Source organism: Gymnoscopelus microlampas (assembly GCF_963454915.1).
Source record: "Gymnoscopelus microlampas genome assembly, chromosome: 15".
Taxonomy (NCBI): Eukaryota; Metazoa; Chordata; class Actinopteri; order Myctophiformes; family Myctophidae; genus Gymnoscopelus; species Gymnoscopelus microlampas.
In genome coordinates this window covers 20,348,378-20,368,835 of record NC_139952.1, presented here as the reverse complement: position 1 = coordinate 20,368,835, position 20,458 = coordinate 20,348,378, and the positions used below count along the sequence as shown (strand labels likewise).

Below are 20,458 nucleotides of genomic sequence, written 5' to 3'. Positions count from 1 at the left end.
TCGGGTCTCATTGATATAGTTGTATTTTACACATCGCGATCGCGACGTGCAGGAGCACAGGTTTGTTTTTCGATCATGCAGACAGACCGAAAGGATAAACATGCATTTTGTGCCATGTGGATCACCCTACCTGGTAGGCTGATTTGTTAGTTCGGCTGCTGACGGCTCCTGCGTTCATTCACGTTGCACTGGCTGAAACAGGTTGGTTTGCTGCTTTGGGAAACTTCATGGTAGAGGATGTGAACAAGATCGCTCGCTTTGGTCCCGCAAATGAACTGAACGAGACACTTTTCCATGGAGATCCGGAGGTTGTCATGTTGAAAGGTGTCGCAGCATGCATTACCAGATGTCAAGTGTTGTTTTTTTTCCTCGATCGTCGCATCTTTGTCTTTTTGTGAAGGTCATTTCTAAATTCTGACCCGGATTTAACTCCCGTTGGAGTCGGACAGAAGCATACAGGTCACTATTGTTATTGTGTGTGAGACGAAATAGTTTTTGTTTTCTTTATATGCACGTAGTAAACAATGCTAAAGTGGCCTTAACCTAAATCTATAGGCTAAATAACCTATATTAGTTGTTCTTATACCATATTTGAGGAGCATGGATAATGCTACACTGTCTTACTCTTACCCTATGTCACACTCTCCATTGATCTCTCTTTTCAGGTGTGTGTGTGCGTGTGCGTGTGTGCGTGTGTGTGTGTGTGTGTGATCGGAGGTGTTACTAAGGACACCCCAAAAGATGGACTCCCAGTGTAACGGTGCCAGGCCACCCGAGGGCTGCGATCCAGTGCTTGACACCCGACCTCCACCAGCCAAACTGGCTCGGCTGGAACAGAATGGAGGAGGGCCCCTAATCCATGAGAGGAGCAGGCAGGGGAGTCCAGGGGCCAAAACCCCAGTTCCTCCGGCCCAGAAACCCACTTCACCGAGGCCACTGAGCAAGAGCTGGCATAAGAGAGGTACGCCCAGTCAGAGAGAAAGAGAATCAGGGAGATGGTTATCAGTGTTATCAGTTCCAGAGTTCCATCTGATACCAGGAAGTCGATTAAACAGATAAGGCATATAGTTACTCTTTCCTGTTAGTCGATTCATCAGCCAATCTACTGGAGTGTGGTCACTTTACTGGAACTGTATTTTCATGATAATGCAAGATTATGGGGAAATTCCATGTACTGTCCATCTCTGACACTGTGACCACAGTCACACGTTATCTGTGTTGTGATTGGCCGCACTGTCTGTCCGTCAAACCCGCAGGGAGCCTGCTGCCCGTGTTCTGCGTGGTGGAGCACCGGGAGAGCCCGGCGGAGAGGGAGAGGAAGGAGGAGCACGCCGAGTTTGTGTTGGTCAGGAGGGATCTGCTGTTCAACCAGCTGATAGAGATGGCCCTACTGTCCCTGGGTTACTCGCACAGCTCTGCCGCACAAGCCAAAGGTATACGCACGCACGCACGCACGCACGCACGCACGCACGCACGCACGCACGCACGCACGCACCGAATATTATGGATACATAGTAAACATTTTTGTTCATGTATCCATTTGTAACTCCAAATGGACCCATAAGGGTCTATCCACAAGTGGATGAATCAACACTGAGGATTTTACTGTGTATGTGCAGTGCGCGCTCGCACACACAAAAAACACGCACATACGGTGCGTAAATGTAATATGGATGCATGCGCGGACAAAATGAGTACAAACGGGTACTATATACACAGGCAAAGTGCAGGTACAGTACAGACACATTATGCTCACGTAACCACATATAGGTGTGTTGAAGAGCCTCTCAGCGCCTGAATATTTATTACCTTCTATCCGCACATCGGTCTACTGTAGCTGCACTAACTTATATCTTCCTCTGTATAATTACCATCACTCTATTCCTATGTCTGCACTGCCTTGCAAATTGAGTGCGCTCAGTATTCTTTATGAGCACGCTGCCTTGCCAATGTGAGTGTGTGTTCAGTATATATACAGCTGTTACCTACATCTAGCATATCATTTATCACAACTACTACTGGCACATTAGACCCACGCACATCGGTGCTCGCTTCTCACCAGTAAGTATCGTATATTTTATCAGCGCCGCCTAACGTCTAAATATTAGAGGCGTGAAATTTATGTCTGTGGTCTAGTTTTACTCTGCTGTCTAAAAGTGTGTGCCTGCAATGTCCCGTTGCACGACTGCAAGTCCTGTGCATCCAGGTGTTTTGCCTGCAGTCCTGAGTTAAAGGACTTATTTTCTATCAATTACACACCCCGTGAAGCCTTGAATTCATGGAGATTGTTTTGTTTTTGTTGCATTCCTAAGCCAATAATTTGATGACCAGCCGACAGGAGACTCAAAGTGTCTTATACTGAGTCCCCTATTGACCGATGACCTGGTTATCAAATTATTGGCCTTTAAGCCTGATTTATGTTGAAGGTGTATGATGGCGTTGCAAGAACCGATCTCCAAGCTAACAACGCATATTGTCGGCAAGCGTCACAGAGCGACACTACAGTGCCATATACAAAGTGATACCGCTACATATTCTCACTCATGTCGTATAGTCCCAACTTGTCACCAGTTTGACACAATGGTTGTGAGAATGCGTTGGATATTTCTTTTGCAGGTCTGATCCAGGTGGGCAGGTGGAACCCAGTGCCTCTGTCCAGTGTGACAGACGCTCCTGATGCTACTGTTGCAGACATGCTACAAGATGTTCACCATGTAACCACGTTAAAGATACAGTTGCACAGGTACGGGCCTCACCTGAGACATATTGCCATCATATGTCACCTAATTGCCATATTTCCCCTTTGGGGGGATTAGAAAAGCTGAATGATATTTCAATTAGTGCTTCCCAAACGAGGTACTCAGGGACCTGCCCGGTACTTTTGTTTTTCTATCCTACCAGGTAGTTAATTGAATTTACCTTCCCAGGTGTCTCAGGTGTAGTCTAGATAACAAGGACATCAGAAGAATGTTATGCAAGTTGAACTTTTTTAACTTGTATTTTGCTAAACTCATAGAGTTAATTTAACACTTGAGGATTTTGTGGTGTAGGATAGAGACCAGCAGTACTAGGGGTTATGATGACCAGATTTGGTAGCCACTGTTAAATCATAGTCATTATAGTCAAGTAATTTGTCACCCCAACCTACAAACCACCCACTCCAAAAACAATTCCGATGCTCTTGTCAGTTTGTGATGAGATATTCCATTCTGCTGTTCTGAACGTTTTTTTGTAGTGCATAAGAACAAGCACGTTGATAAAACTGGCATGTTTAGCCCAGTGATGACTTTATATTAGTGCTGACCATTTTCTAAAACATGTCTTGGTTTGATTTCGGAATAAGCCACTGGATTCAGTTAATTTCAGTATGGTATGAAAATCAACTTCAATGACTTGCTTACATTAAATATAACTATAATTCTAAATGTACATACCTTATGAGTTATGGCCAACATTGACTGAATAATTCAGGTTAGTTCCATAACATTTTAATAATTTTGTACAAAATGTAAACAAATGGCCCGGACGGTTGGCGTTACCGTCTGGGCGCCTATGCTGGTAATCCACAGCGTGTCCCCACTCTCTCCCAATTTCCTGTCAGCCTAACTGTCCTATCAATAAAGGCATGAAAGCCAAAAAGAAATCTTTAAAAAAAATGTAAACAAATCTCAGAATAATTAATTAAAAGTAATTAATGGGAATTGGTCTGTGGTCTATTATGCCAGGATGGTATTTAGGGAACAAAAGAGAAAGCAATTTAGCAATATAGTATCATGTTTAATTTAGCAATATAGCATCAGAGAATGTAGAGAGATCAGAAGCCATGAGGAGATGCAACGCAGGTCTTGAGTGAGTTCACAATTACCTGGTCACTCAGCACATCCCAACCTCTCAAAAAGAGTCAGTTATTAAAGTAATGTAAGAGCTGTAAGTGGGTTGTCTGTCTGTCTGTCTGTCTGTCTGTCTGTCTGTCTGTCTGTCTGTCTGTCTGTCTGTCTGTCTGTCTGTCTGTCTGTCTGTCTGTCTGTCTGTCTGTCTGACTGACTGACTGACTGACTGACTGTCTGTTTGTCTCACTGACTGGCTGTCTCACTGTCTGTCTGTCTGTCTGTCTGTCTGTCTGTCTAGCTGCCCCAAGCTGGAGGACCTCCCTGCAGAGCAGTGGAGTCACTCCACAGTGAGAAACGCTCTCAAGGAGCTGCTCAAGGACATGAACCAGAGTTCCTTGGCCAAGGAATGCCCTCTGTCACAGGTACAACACACACACACACACACACACACACACACACACACACACACACACACACACACACACGCACGCACGCACGCACACACACACACACACACACACTCATACCGCATGCATGCAGGCACACATCCTCACACAGACATTATACATGCCCATGCTTGCTTGCTCACACACACTCGCACGCACACACACACACACACACACACACAGACATTATACATGCCCATGCTTGCTTGCTCACACACACTCGCACGCACACACACACACACACACACACACACACACGCACACACACACACACACACACACACACACACACACACACACACACACACACACACACACACACACACACACACACACAGCACACACACAACACACATAAACAAACATACATGCACATATATGAATAAATTCATAAATACTATATGAATACATTTCACATACTCAGCTGAGAGAGAGAATAAATAGCCTTTAAAAGTGTCTGGATAAATAGTCTGTGCTTCCAATTCTGTTTGAGTGTCTGTCTGTGTGTCCGCGTGTCCCTCAGTCCGTTCCTCTGTCTGTCCATCCGTGCATGCATGCATGCGTGCGTGCGACCGTGTGTGTGTGTGTGTGTGTGTGTGTGTGTGCGTGCGTGTGTGTGTGTGTGTGTGTGTGTGTGTGTGTGTGTGTGTGTGTGTGTGTGTGTGTGTGTGTGTGAGCATGTGTGTGTGTGTGTGTGTGTGTGTGTGTGTGTGTGTGTGTGTGTGTGTGTGTGTGTGTGTGTGTGTGTGTGGCATATGGCATAAGTGTGTGGTCCATTATCTAGATAGGAAGTGCAGATTGTAGAGGTAGATAAGCTGTGGGGCAGAGCAGAGAGAGAGAGAAAGATAAGGAAAGAGATGGTTGTCTCTTAAAGAGGTCGACTGGCCTGCCTTGCCTTCCATGTGCCTCAGGTCTTATACTCAATGCTGTCAGCCCGTCTGTCGTTCTGGCTGTCTGTTTGTCTATTTGTCTGTAGTTTTGGGTCTGTCTGTTAGTATGTCAGCATTGCCTATCCTCTTTTTTTCCTGTCAGTTACTGTATGTGTCTCCCTTTATTAAACAAGAGAAATCGGTACCCAGGTTTAACGTCGCCCCATTCTGAATCTGAATCCAGAACACTATTGGCAAGCTTGAGCAATATGAAAGGAAACCGCTACAACGCGTGGCACTCCTGCGGCAATCAAACATTAAACAATTGGCAGTGGAGTTTTACCGACAAACTATGCACATACAGGGCTCCAGTAGAGCAACATTAGTGCAGTTTCTGTTTGAAACACGCTCACTCGTACAGTGACACATGCAGGCAAACACAAGCTGTGGCTGCACAAGTAATTCTAGATAAGGCGTGCGATATTTGGTACTTTCCTCTCTCAGAATAATAATCAAAATGGTCTATCTGTGGTTTTGCCTGAGGGCACATAGGACATCTGCAGCTTGATAAATCGCCTACTATCTCTCTCCTTAGATTCCTTCACTCTCTCTCTCTTTTTCTCTGCTGTTTTAATATCTCATACAACCCATCTCTCCTCCCCCATCTTTCTCTCTCTCTCTCTCTCTCTCTCTCTCTCTCTCTCTCTCTCTACTCTCCCTTATTTCTCTCTTTTTTACTAGCCTCTCTCTCTCTCGCTCTCTCTTTTCCCCACTCTTGTTTGTGAGAAGCAGATTAAAATAAATATGAGAAGATGAAAGGTGTAATCAGATGTACAGATTGCACAGGATGGTCTTAAGGGAAAGGTGTGTGTGTGTGTGTGTGTGTGTGTGTGTGTGTGTGTGTGTGTGTGTGTGTGTGTGTGTGTGTGTGTGTGTGTGTGTGTGTGTGTGTGTGTGTGTGTGTGTGTGTGTGATAGAGCGAGAGAGAGTTCAATAAACTACTCCCTGGCTACCCCTAGTCTTTAGTTTGTCTGCACACACACACACACACACACACACACACACACACACACACACACACACACACACACACACACACACACACACACACACACACACACACACACACACACACTCACACACACGCATGCACACACTGACTCTCACGCACAAACACATGCTGCCATGCTCATCTGTCTTTATTATCCCATTTACCTGAGGGTCTTTTTAATAACACACATCTGAGTTCATTAATATCAGACTTGTGAACAGCTGAGACGCCCAGGCAGCCAGTAGCAGCCACTTGGAGAGCGTAATGAATTTCCTTTGTCTTTTCTCCCACTGCTATAGAGCATGATCTCCTCCATTGTGAACAGCACTTACTATGCAAACGTCTCAGCCACCAAGTGTCAGGAGTTTGGCCGGTGGTACAAGCAGTTCAAGAACCAAAGGACCAAAGGATTCAAGGGTGAGGGGATTTCTGTCTTTGGAGTCGTACCACTCGGTGTGGAGAGTTACAACAGTGTAACTATACTGTAGGTCGGAGACATAGGCGATGAAACTTAATATCTTTAATTGATATAATAGTGCAATTTGGTGGTCAAAGGTCAAGGTCCAGGGGTGTACAAGCTTGTACTGTAGATATAGGCTACTTTTGGTTATTATTTTAAGATCGGAGCATTTGAAGTGGTCAAACTAGAAATATGTGCAGAAGCATCTTCCATAAAATCCTAATGGTCTGGGGTATTTCATAAAAGCAAATGTTAAAGCCTCAATCTATGATTTCTTCACCTGATCGGCAGCATGTAGAACAGCAGGAACAAAATTAATAAAACCTGTCTTAATTGTTTAGGAAACAGCGCTAGTGCGTGGGGGGGCCCCTTTCACACTGTTTCCCAAATCGCTTCCCATTTCTTATTTATTTTGCTTTAATCCATGTGGATGGTGCCGGGGAAAAGTTCCTGCCCACCCAGCCATTCCACAGGCCGTTTTTACGGGAGGGAAAGCTGGGCTCGGAGGGTAATCTGTGTCTCTACGCTAGCGACTACAGGTCGGTCAGGGCGCCTGTTCAGCAGGGAGTGAAACTGTGAAGGATAGCGTGGTCCTCCACATGCGCTACGCCTTCCCAGGTAAACTCATCACTGTCAGGTAAAAAGGAGCGGCCGGCGATTCAAGTGCATTGGACGAGAGACACTTGACCAACTGTAAGCGTTAGCAGTGACAAAAACTACACGTGTGGGGGAAATTGGGACAAAAGGGGGTGGGGGGAACGTGGGGGGACTAAAAAAGTAATGGTCAGGAATTATTGAACATGTTGTCGTGCATAACTACTGAACTATTCATTGTATAAGGATGAGACTGACTATTACGTTTCCTAGACCTAGATGACGTTAGATAATGATGAAAATTGATGAAGGTTGGCATTTCACAGCTGTGCACACACTGCACACTTCTAGGTTACCCTTGTTTGTGTAGTGAAGGGGCTCTATTTGGTTTATTAATTAATCTATTAAGTGGACCACAACAACACTGTCTCTGCAAAATGTCTGAATAACAGGTCTGTTTATAGCTTCATGTTTGTCTGTTTTCTCTCCCTCACCCTTCACCCGTCTTCTAACTTCTCACCATACCTAAAGACGTTGACAGTTTCCCTGACCAACCCACTCCAATCACCATTGGCCAGCAGCCGGCCGACAGGCAGAGCCCGCCCCTGCTGTTCCCTCACGGGGGAGTCGCCAGCATATGTGGGCGTGGCACCCTCGGTCTCCGCCCACCTGCAATGGTCGCCGCACCCCTGAGTCCACAACTGGTGAGCCAGCAGCTGGTGATGGCTCAGTTTCTCAACCAGCAGTACGCCGTTAGCCGCATGCTCGCCGGACAGGCTCTCTCACCCGTCCCGCAGCAGTACCTCAACCACCCCCCGATGGGGCGGCCTCCCTCCATGTTCCTCTCAAAGGGCCCTGACACCCCGCAGGCCCCGCCCCAGCAGGTCCAGGACGGTCCCGGCACGGGCCCCGGAGCTGGGGGGTCTCACGGCCAGCTGTCCGCCGGGTCCGGTGGAGGCGCGTCCGACGTGTCCACCGAGATCTACCAAAACGTGAGGGAGGAGCTGAAGAGGGCGGGCATCTCACAGGCTGTGTTCGCCCGCGTGGCCTTCAACAGGACCCAGGTACGAATGGGAGGATGAGAAGGAGGGGAAGGGAGGTGGAGGAAGGGAGAGCGAGTGATAGATGGTGGTGTGTGGTAAGACCTGAGATACATCCACTTCCTGTTGATTGCATTTTGGAAATGTGTTTGCCGATTTTGGGGTCGTTTCAGTTTGCTTCATGAGTGTGTGTTGGTTGGCACATTTGTGTGGCCTTTTTTTGCCGCAGTGCCCCCCTCCCTCTGTGCATACGTGTAAGTGTGTGTGTGTGCGTGCGCGTGTGTGCGCGTTGAGCCAGTGTTTGTGTGCGTGTGTGCGTGTGTGCGTGTGTGCGTGTGTGTGTGTGTGTGTGTGTGTGTGCGTGCGTGCGTGCGTGCGTGCGTGCGTGCGTGCGTGCGTGCGTGCGTGCGTGCGTGCGTGCGTGCGTGCGTGCGTGCGTGCGTGCGTGCGTGCGTGCGTGTGTGCGTGGGTGGGTGGGTGGGTGTGTGTGTGTGTGTGTGTGTGTGTGTGTGTGTGTGTGTGCTTGCGTGCGTGCGAGCATGCGTGTCTGCGTGTGTGTGTGTGTGTGTGTGTGTGTGGTGTATGAGTGTGTTTGTGTGTGTGTGGTGTATGAGTGTGTGTGTGTGTGTGTGTGTGTGTGTGTGTGTGTGTGTGTGTGTGTGTGTGTGTGTGTGTGTGTGTGTGTGTGTGTGTGTGTGTGTGTGTGTATGGGTGCGTGTGCGTGTGCGTGTGCGTGTGCGTGTGCGTGTGCGTGTGCGTGTGCGTGTGCGTGTGCGTGTGCGTGTGTGTGTGTGTGCGTGTGTGTGTGTGCACCCCAGCTCTCTGCAGCACGGGGCCAGTGCCAGCAGTGGAACAGCTGCTGGGCCAACTAATCATTCCTCCTTAGAGAGATGCTGTCTCCCTTTCTACCTCTCCCTCTATCTCGCTGTCCCTCCATCTTTCACCACCTCTCGTCTCTGGCAGCCCTACTAGCCTTTTAAACACCACCGTGCATCCATCTTTTTTTTTATCGCTCCCTCTAACTGTCCATCAGTATCAACCATCATTTCTCATCTAAATCTCTCTCTCTACTATCACCTCCCCTGCTAACGTCTAAAGGGCCTGTTTATATTTGGTTGCACACCGAAAATAGACGATCTATAAGCTCACAGCGCGTTGTGAGCTTATAGATCGGCTATTGTCGGTGCACGCCACCAGTTTGCATCTAAGTATAAATCAGCCGTGACCGCATCCATGCTTAGCAGTGCGTAGGGTACACGCCACAGAAACCCACACAAAAAGAGGCTCAGAAGAAGATGGGGCTAAGCCCATTGTTATTATTATTACAGTCATTATCATCTTCATCATAATCAGTAGATCCACTTATCATCCACCCCCATGTTCCTCCGTTGCCAGCACAGAGGTGCTCTGATGCCAGCCGGACCGGGCGCGATGCCAAGACGCCGGCTAAAAGCGGGAGAAGCATTTGTCAATTGACGATGCATATGAAAACCTCAATCCATTTGGAAAAGAGCGATGCGGATGTGAAGAATTATAATGTTCTGATTTGAATAAAAATGTGCATTATTTTTTTGCTTTGTTTTTTTGTTCGTTTTTTCCGTCTCCTCTTGCTGCTGTTTCTCTACCGGTGTGGAGTGGAATCTGAACTTTTTCTCGAGAAAAGCACCCAAAAACCTCTAGTCTAGATGATGTTTGAAGGCTCGTCTGCATAGACAAGACACACCCAGGGTAATGATGGGTGTACGGGTGTGAGTAATCGTCTTTAATAGCAGTGCTTTGGAGACTGACTCTTAAGTTCTAATCTACTGTTGTCTCTACTGTAGATGTGAAATGCTGACCTGCAGAGGCTTGTCACTTGGATTTGCAATGAGATCTAATGACAGTTATGAGGAACTTTCACCTAATGCCACTGTGGATATAAGAAACTCAGCATTTGCATTTCCACTCCTGTACTCTCAGGATTGGGCGATACATGTATGCACAAAATTAAATATCACAATATTTTTTACCAAATACCTACATTTTTATATTGTGACCATAACACCGTGCTGTGACGTTAGTATGACATTTCTAAATGTTTTGTTAAAAAAAATTAAAATATTTTAAAAGTATTGAATATGGATGAAGTAATTAAAACATACTGTAATATTACAATATTCCAGTATGCAAAATCTCAGACGATATCTAGTCTCAATATAGTGATATTTTCAATTAAATATTGATATATTTCCCCAGCCCTAGTACGCTTATGTAAACACAGGCATGTTGTCATTATTTTCCATTATAGCATTATGGTTGATGAAAAGTCTATAACCATTGACATGAGATGTGTAATCAATCATCATAGGCATTTGAATATCATTTTTAACATTATCCCACACCAGAGAGAGATATTAAATGGTGCAGCAATCAATGCTGAATAGAGGTCAATCAATCAATCAAGATTGATTTAAAGGCATCTATATATGTCAGTATCATAAGATAATTACTGTAAGACCTTCAAAATGCTGAATTCTGCATCTGTCTACGCCCTGTAGACACATTACTCATGCTTTACTGCGACTGCGTTTTTTACTGCGTTACTGCTGTTGAATCCAGTGTATGACACATGACACATCTCATGTGACTGCCTCCCTGTACGGTGAGTGGGATCTCTCACAACGTGTGTGTGTGTGTGTGTGTACCAGGGCCTGCTGTCGGAGATTCTACGCAAGGAAGAGGACCCCAAACACGCCTCCCAGTCCTTACTGGTCAACCTGAGAGCCATGCACATCTTCCTCCAGTTGCCAGAGGCAGAGCGAGATCGCATCTATCAGGAAGAGAGAGAAAGGAGCCTCTCTGGTGCCACACCTATCAACAACAACAACAACAACACCAACAACATCTCACCAAGACACACACAGGTTAGAAACACACACTGTGTGTTTACATGTAAGAACCCAGTATTATAGAGCGTGCCAAAAATCCTGAAGGGGGCGTCAACAAGTGTCTTTTGGTAGCGGCGGACATCTTTGAGGGGTAAAAACCAGGTTGATTTAACATTGCCCAATGCCACGCCCCCCCGTGGTGACGACACGTTGGCACGGTCTATAAACTTCGAACCACTTAAACCAATAAAGTAAACATGTTTATTGGATTGATGAATGGCCCAAACTACACAGTTTACCGAGAGAACCCCCATCTGACGACTTTGTCAGCGGTCTGAAATATGAAATTATTAAATTAGATTATTAGATTAATTAACTTTGCAGCCGCACTGAGGCACTCCAAATTAGATTAGATAAGAATTTGTAGATTAATAAGAATGATACTATATATTCAGTCTGATGGGGAAGAGCTTGCCCTCCTCGCTGTGTTTAGTCCAATGAGGAAAGAGGAATGGTGAAACTGTTTCTCTTCAGCCAATCAAAATATTGCATTTGCAAACTGAACTGAACGAATCTATCCAGGAAGTGACCTAGTTAATTTTGTTCACCAAAAATAAACGGTACCTTTGAATTGTTCGTTCGCGGCCAACACAACACTACTTTCTAACTCTCTCTCTCTACCTCGTCCTTTTTGTCGCTCACTCAATCTCTACCTTACTCGATCTCTTTTTCTCTCTCTTTCTCCCTTATCCTGTGATTTAATTATCTCTCTTTCCTCCCATCTCTCCCTTCCATCTCTCTCTCTCTCTCTCTCTCTCTCTCTCTCTCTCTCTCTCTCTCTCTCTCTCTTGCTCTGTCTGTCTGTCTAGGCGAGGCTATCTCCGGTAATGGCGGACAGGGCGCTGAGGACAGACGGCTGTGTTTTAAACATCACTGCTTCCATCTATGAGGACATCCAGCAGGAGATGAAGAGAGCTAAAGTCTCCCAGGCCATGTTCGCTAAAGTGGCTGCTTCTAAGAGTCAGGTATGTACATACACACACATTCAAGCACACACACACGCACGCAAGTACACACACTGACACAGACACTGGCACACACACACACGCACTTGTGATAACATCAACATTTTATGATTGCCATTTTTACAGTTTGTTTTGCCATTTTGAACCCTAACCCGGATTTATACTTAGTTGCACGTCGGAGTTGTGAGCTTGTAGATCGGCCTGACACCACGACGCAACTAAATATAAATCAGGCATTACTCCAACCATAACCCCTAAATGCTTACACACACACACACACACACACACACACACACACACACACACACACACACACACACACACACACACACACACACACACACATACACATACTGTACATACACACAGAGTTAACCATAACGTGAAAACCAACCATAACTTTCAAAGCATAACCGCATCAGAATAGTGGAAAGTTTTAATGCAATAAGCTGAAAATACCCTGATATTCTAGGGTTCATCCTCATCTTTCTATACTGGTGGGGCCATTCGCTACCCACAATAAGCACAAGAGGATACACACACCCACCCATAAACTCACACACTACACTATCCCCTGTTACTGCAGAGCTGAGTTAACAGAGAATGCAACGTGTGTGTGTGTGTGTGTGTGTGTGTGTGTGTGTGTGTGTGTGTGTGTGTGTGTGTGTGTGTGTGTGTGTGTGTGTGTGTGTGTGTGTGTGTGTGTGTGTGTGTGTGGATAAAGCCTAGTTGATCAAGCAGCAGCTGTACTCCACAGAGGACTATCATCAGTGCATCAGACTGCTATTCTATCCTAAATTACTGCTTTAATAGTTCCCATACATAAACACACACACACACGCGCGCGCATGCACACACACACACACACTCACAAACAAACATGCATGCACACACACACACACACACACACACACACACACACACACACACACACACACACACACACACACACACACACACACACACACACGCACGCACTTACGCACGCACGCACATACACGCGCACATACACACACACACACACACACACACACACACACACACACACACACACACACACACACACTGTATTAGCCTACACACACACAGTCGGGCGTAATACACATACAGGCACATTCACACATGCTCATTATGTTTGCATGTATGCACACATGCATAATATACTAACACACACACACAGACACACTGTACAGTATACAAGCACTCACATGCACGCACGCACGCACTTGCGCGCGCACACACACACACACACACACACACACACACACACACACACACACACACACACACACACACACACACACACACACACAGATACGCGTACAGATGATCTGAATGGTTATTGTTCTCATTTTTATGGCAGTGTCATAAGCTTGTTATTGCCTTTTGTTTGGGAGATAATTTCCCTTCATGGAATGGGGGGATTTCAGCTGTCTCATTTTCTCTTCCTGTCTTATGTATCTGACACTTCCCTTTCTTTCCGTCTTTCTTTATATTCTTTATATTCTTTATATTCTTTCTTTCTTTCTTTCTTTCCTTCTTTCCTTCTTTCTTTCTTTCTTTCTTTCTTTCTTTCTTTCTTTCTTTTCATCCAGCTCCTCCTCTCTCTGTTTAAGGGTCATTGAGTGGTCATGCCAGCACCGACAGGTGGTCCAGCCCCCTGGAGGGGCTTTCTCTTTACCTTCATCGGTCTCTCTTTTTACCTCTTGTCTCCATTCTCTCTCTCTCTCTCTCTCTCTCTCTCTCTCTCTCTCTCTCTCTCTCTCTCTCTCTCTCTCTCTCTCTCTCTCTCTCTCCCTCTCTCTCTCTCCCATTATCTCTCTCTCTCTCTCTCTCTCTCTCTCTCTCTCTCTCTCTCTCTCTCTCTCTCTCTCTCTCTCTCTCTCTCTCTCTCTCTCTCTCTCTCTCTCTCTCTCTCCCATTATCTCTCTCTCTCTCCCATTATCTCTCTCTCTCTCTCCCTCCCATTATCTCTCTCTCTCTCTCTCTGTATATTACCCCCCCCCCAGTAACTGCGAGGCTTTTTGGCAGGCATCTGTATCTGCACCGTGCATCTGGATGGCATTGTGTGCTAGAGCTGGTCTATAGCCAGGTGTGTGTGCGTGTCCGGGTCTGTGTCTCCGAGTGCGTGCGTGCGTGCGTGCGTGCGTGCGTGCGTGCGTGTGTGTTTGCCTGTGTGTGTGTCTGTGTGTGTGCACATGCATGCACGTTGTGTGTGTGCATCAAAACACAAATGCTTTGCTCTCTTGTTTACGGATCCACAAACATTAGCTTGGCTTCATTTTCCTCAATCTGCCACTCAACACATCCCCTAACTCTTGAGAGAGAACAAATGTAACCAAATGGACCCATAATGGTTCATTGTTCTCTCTCAGAGTTGCAAATGGATAAGTTAACACTGAGGTATTTACTGTGTGCAGGGTGAGTTGTTCCTAGCAGTGAAACCCCACTTTACCTCTTTTGAAACCCCGAAGTGTGAACTGCACACTCTGATATTAGTTAATTGTCCTTTCTTTTTTCTTTCATCACTAATACATTGAGTGTGAATTGGATTTGAAATGAATGCGGCCAATTGGAGCGTAGACCATTTCTGCATTAATTCGGAAGTAACTTACGCGTGCAAATGCTATCTTATTGTATTTCTATTTATTTTCTATTTATTTAGTGATTTGTTTTTATGTGTGGCAATTTTTACCCTTTTTCTCCCAATCTAGTTGTTATGCCAATTCTCAACACACTTGTATAGTCTTGTCGCTGCTAGTCTATTCCACAATCTCCGAATGCTATATAGTCTGGAACTACACCTCCCGAAATCCGAACACGGAAGCTGGCACTTCCGTTCACAAAAATATATTTAAAAATATCTTTACATTTAATTTTTCTATTTTCATTTCTGCCAAGCAGCAAGCTTTATATGCTTAGATGATTTTGATTTATATCAGGATAAATTTGCGCAACTAAAGACAAACGGAAGTGGGGAGGAGGCTTCACGACCGCTTTATCGCTTGTTCATGATCAGAGCTTCCGTGCTCCAGCCTGTATGACCGGAAGCATTTGAAAATTGTGGGAGGCAACAGTCTCGCTTTGCCACTGCTGACCCCTACTGGTACTGGTTGGTCCTCGAGATGAGAGGTATTGAAACCACATGCTGATACTCCAATACACTGGAATGGCCCGCCGCTTCTTTTCACCTGCCAGTGAGGAGTCTCACCAGGAGGACGTGTGTGGAGGAGCACCCTATTACTTACAGTTCAAAACCCCTGATAAAATATGCAATTTGTACTGCTTTTCTTTTTCTTCTTTTTAGTTTATGAATCTTCCTATTGTATTTTCAGCCAATTGGCTGTTCTCCTGGCCACGTTGCACACTCTATATTTTCTCTTCATCTGTCCACAGTGGGTGATCTCTAGAGTTCTCAAATTCTGCCCGAACCCGACTCCACCCGACCCAACATTTTCGGGCCGGGCCGGGCCCAAAATATATGCTAATTAGTCGGGCCGGGCCGAGACTTGGGTTCTGTGAAGAAGAAAAAAAGAAAGAAAAAATTATCTTTTCCCCCAAAAAATACATTTTAACTGCCCCTAGCGGCCTAACGGTAAGGCAGACGGAAATGGCAGTGGATGTGCTGGATGCTGTTCAAAGTGAACTTTACACAGGTATTCTAGTTTGTCGCCATCCGACCTTCCTAGCCTGTGTTATTAAAGAAAAACAAAGGCCAAAACTCAATTGAAAATTGGCGAAAGTGTCCGTTTTCAAGATGTTTTGGACATTATCTCTGGAACGGAAGGCCCAATCTGCTCAGTTCAAAGCTTGTTGGATGCGTGACTTTGAGGACATTAAGGTTTTTTAGATTTTTGGGGTTTTCAGGCCTAAAAGTATGGTGTTCTGCAGGGTTGGCTGTGTGAGCTGCTACGCTGGAAAGAGGATCCAAGCCTGGAGAACCGGACCCTGTGGGAGAACCTGTGCATGATCCGTCGCTTCCTGAGCCTGGAGCAGAGCGAACGGGACTCCATCTATGAGCAGGAGAGCAACATGGCAGCTCAGCAGCAGAGCACGGACAGACTCACACTGCTCTGCAACGACAGCACAGCACTGGTGAGAGGCTGCATGTACAACACGTACTGTACACATATCACTGGTTTGGTCTACTCTGGGGACTCCCGCAGGGGTCCAAGAGGGGGTTCCAGGGGGTCCCAAGGCCCAGCTAAATGAACCAAATGGTATGCGTGTCTGTAACTCTGAGCGTGTACTAATTCCATTTGTGCGCTCTCACAGTTATGGGGTGTCACACACGTCTTAGTCAACACATCTGGAAATGCCCATGTTATCTTGCGGGGCTGTAGGCAGTGTCGTTCATTTGACTTGCCTCTGAATGTTGACTGACTGACAGAAAACTACAAATGAAATGGATGCCAAGTGGGGTCCTGCACCCCCAGATGTCCTGACTGTCCAAACAAAATAGTTGGGACAGGTTCGGACAGCCCGTCTGAAACGGAAGTTGTCGTTGTGAGCTTGTAGATGTAAAGTATAGAACGTATACAGTATATGAATAGTTTTTAATCTCTATGCCTGTCTGTCTCTCACTCTCTCTCTCTGTCTCTCAGTACCAGCGACACTCTCCGTTGCCACAGCAACATCAGCTGCAATCCCCTGCACCCCAGTCCAAACAGCCCTTGTTGCCTGGGGCAGGACTTCACCTGTCTCCACGGCAACCACACACAGCATCCCCGGCGGAGTCGGAGGTGGGCTGGGGGTACCTGAGGGCACAGCTGGGGAGCAGAGGCAGTATCTGTGTCAAAGGGGAAAACAAGGACTGGGGCGAGGGAGGAAGAGGGGGAGAAAGGGGCGGCCCGGTCAGGGACCAGATTTGTGCTTCCGGGCCGAGGGACAAGGGTATGGAAAGTGATGAGGAGGCTAGTGATAAGGTCACTGATGCAAGTCGTGAAGTTGGTAAGAGGCTAGGCATGTGGAATGCCGCGAAGGATGAAAGTGACGCTACCGATGGCACCCATGTGGCGGGAGAGGATGATACGGGTGACGGCGATGGGGACGTGATCAGAGGTGAGGGGTTGAGGGTGTCCCGGGATGCCCTGGGGATCCTACAAAGCTTCGTCCAGGATGTGGGTCTGAACCCGGATGAGGAGGCCCTCCACACCCTGTCAGCTCAGCTGGACCTCCCCAAACACACCATCCTCAGGTTCTTCCACAGCCAGGACCACCGGCAGGGTCAACAATCCGGAAACTGTCAGCACCGCAGCCGCACTCACGACCAGCCTCACTGTCAGAACCGCAGTCCCGGTCAAGAGAAGCGGTCCGGTTGTTCCTACAAAGACCTGATCCAGGCAGACAGAGTAGCTGAGCAGCGAAAGGAGCATGGCCGAGAGGGGGATGCACTCCGACAGGATGAGAGAGAGGATGGGGAGAAAGACAGTCATTTGGAAAGAGAAGAGGGAATGACTATTTTAAAAGTGTTGAACATAAGTACTCAAACTGTTACTGGTCTGAAGGAGGAGCAACAGAAATACATGTAACCCAAATCCACCTGATAACAGGATGGAATTGGCGACACATTCCAGATGAGTTCCTTGAGGTGGTTTGTTTCTTGATACGACACACACCACCACATCCTTGGACAACATACAGTTTAAACACTGTTGTCATTTTGACTCGTGACCACGTGACCACTACAATCATGTGTTCTCCTTATAAGAACTTTATGAAATGGTTTATATAGAACCTTTTAGGGGCCATTAATCAAGCAAGCTATAAAACCTTTTTCAAGTTCAAGTCATGACAGTTTTATTTATATAGCACATTTCACAGAGAAAACTCAATGTGTCCCGTATAGAACCATGTTTGGTAATCATGTGAAATTATTTCACATGCTGACTGCATAGCTGGGTGGGATACAGTATGAAGGGAATGAGATTACATTTTCTGTACAGATAGGAATTCTATATGGTTGAGATTTTAGAGAAACTAGTACCGGCCTGTTTGGGAACAATACAAGTTGGGAATGATGCAAGTTGGAAATACGTGCCCCACGCGGGTATATAATATCCGTTGTGCCCGTCTCAGGGTACCCGTAATACCCGTCTGTCTGTCTTTTATGCACATATATGGAGTTCTGGGTCAGGCATGCCCAAGTATAGGTAGGCCATTGATGCCATCAGGGTACTCCATATATGAGGATTTGCAGATGTATCTATATTTTTTGGATATAAGCTGATCTGACCGATTTCCCGCTCAGCGCATCACTCTTTCGGGTCCTCAGCAATACGCACGCCAATTTTGAAGTCGGCCAGGCCCATATATGGGTATAGCGGTCAGACAGCGGTGGACAACCGGATCTCCATATATCTCGACGCCGGCGCGTACGCGGCACTCCCTCGGGTCCTCAGTGTGAAGTCGGTCGGACAAACGGTTGTCAAGATACGCGAATTACAGACGGACAGAAGGACACTCGGACAGAGATTCCTTGCATTTATAGTTAGATGCTCATGCCATCAATGCCTTTGCAGAAAGTGGCACTGCCAGTATGTTTTATACAATGATAATGTCATCACTGTTTTGTCATTTTTTATTTCACTTGTGCTTTGTGTTTTCAACAAAATAATTTAATCCATTTCTATAGGCCTACATAGCCTATAAAAAGGTTAAGATAACAGTTTACTCAGAAATCTCTTCATTACACTTGTTTGTCTTGCCCATGTCTACCATAGTCTATAGCTGTAGAAAAGGTACAACGCGACTATCCATAAATTAGTCCATCACATAGTCTTCCATTCCTCACCATATCAGCTTTTTAGCAATTAGAAAGAGGGTATTTGTTTCATTTCAAATATTTCTTAAGGCATTTCCACTGATGCATGGATTCATGAAGAACTCTTTTTACCAAATCTGCCAGTGAAAAAAATAAACATAGCATACACCTTTACAAGCAGATTATTTATGTCTATTTTGTGCTCATTTCTTGTCACATGAATCAGGTGTGGATGAAACAAAGCTGAATGGTCATGTTGATTTGAAAGCCTGCACTGTCATTTATTAAACACTCACCATTGTATTCATGCAGGCGGTTCATTGTGTAGTCTGCTGCACACATATACTGTACATGTGCCCAACGCACCTTTACATGATACTGCCAGTGACGTGCAATCTATCCTGTTAAAAATAAGAATGCTTTCTCTTATAAAATGTATTTTAATTTTCTAAGACAATTTCAATTTGAACACATTTTATCAAAATTTCATTTAAATAGACAATCTCGGAGATGAATAAAGAGAGACGGATGACTTTCACCTTCGCTTAATGTCTTTATTTTATTGTAAGATAAAGAAACAGGTGAGCCAAGACATTGAATAGATCACTTTTCATTAGGTATTTGGACAGTTTCATCTGATGATTCACTCATTCACGCATGTTTCTCTTGAGATGTTTAATCTTTCTTGCTGAGCTACTTGCTCAGCAAGCTACTAGTTTTTCTTTCTTGTAAACAAAGACATTATCATATTATGCAAGAAACCAGTGCAAAAATCTCACGATATAGGGCTGTGATAGAATCTGTAGAAGAGCACAGTTAGAGATAGCTGGGAAAAGGAACCATGCCATTTCTGCTTATCAAGATGGCAGCATCTGAATCATGGTTATTTACTTTCCTCAGAAAGACAAGTTCTGAAACTACTACTGAGTGGCAAGAAAAAAAAGAAAAAATGATTTATATCACCAGATATATACAGTCTATTTATTTATTTACCTCAAAAGAATTTAGTGCAATTCATTGTAAAGTGAATAACTAAGACTAGTGTAGGATTAAGGCGTATGACTAGAGGAAGGACTAGGACTAGTGTAGGACTAAGGCGTATGACTAGAGGAAGGACTAGGACTAGTGTAGGACTAGAAGAGGAAGAACTAGGACCTCTCCTCTATAAGAGTCTCTCCTCTATAAGAATAGAGGAGAGACGAGGACTAGTGTAAGACTGGTAATCCTGTACCTGGCCTGTAGACCTGTTCACAATTTGGTGTTAGGAGAATTTCTCACTTGAACTGAGTCAATGGGTCCCTAGACATGAAAAATCACAGAGGTGCTTGTCCACTGGCCAAATCAAATGATGACCATTCTGGGTGATTTTGACCTTGAAAGGTCATGGTCACGGTCATTTTGCTATTCCGAAGACCTTGGCCATAACTTGGCCTTTGTTAGGAGTAAATATAGGTCTAAATCAACTACTTCTGACATTTATAATTCATTTCTGATATTGTTTTGACCATTAAGG

At 45.5% G+C, this 20,458-nt stretch overlaps 1 protein-coding gene across 1 annotated transcript in view; it reads left to right on the top strand.

Annotated features, from left to right (window-relative positions):
• The window catches only part of satb1a (SATB homeobox 1a), a 21,137-nt gene extending 1,679 nt beyond the window's left edge, over positions 1–19,458 (top strand). The window contains exons 2-11 of the mRNA XM_084080700.1: positions 666–961; positions 1,257–1,433; positions 2,617–2,743; positions 4,129–4,252; positions 6,496–6,613; positions 7,782–8,314; positions 10,978–11,193; positions 12,027–12,182; positions 16,074–16,277; positions 16,787–19,458. Of these exons, the coding sequence (XP_083936826.1) occupies positions 742–961; positions 1,257–1,433; positions 2,617–2,743; positions 4,129–4,252; positions 6,496–6,613; positions 7,782–8,314; positions 10,978–11,193; positions 12,027–12,182; positions 16,074–16,277; positions 16,787–17,713 (2,802 nt within the window). The 5' untranslated portion in view covers positions 666–741 and the 3' untranslated portion in view covers positions 17,714–19,458. The remainder of the gene's footprint in view (positions 1–665; positions 962–1,256; positions 1,434–2,616; positions 2,744–4,128; positions 4,253–6,495; positions 6,614–7,781; positions 8,315–10,977; positions 11,194–12,026; positions 12,183–16,073; positions 16,278–16,786) is intronic.
• The last annotated feature ends 1,000 nt before the right edge of the window (positions 19,459–20,458 follow it).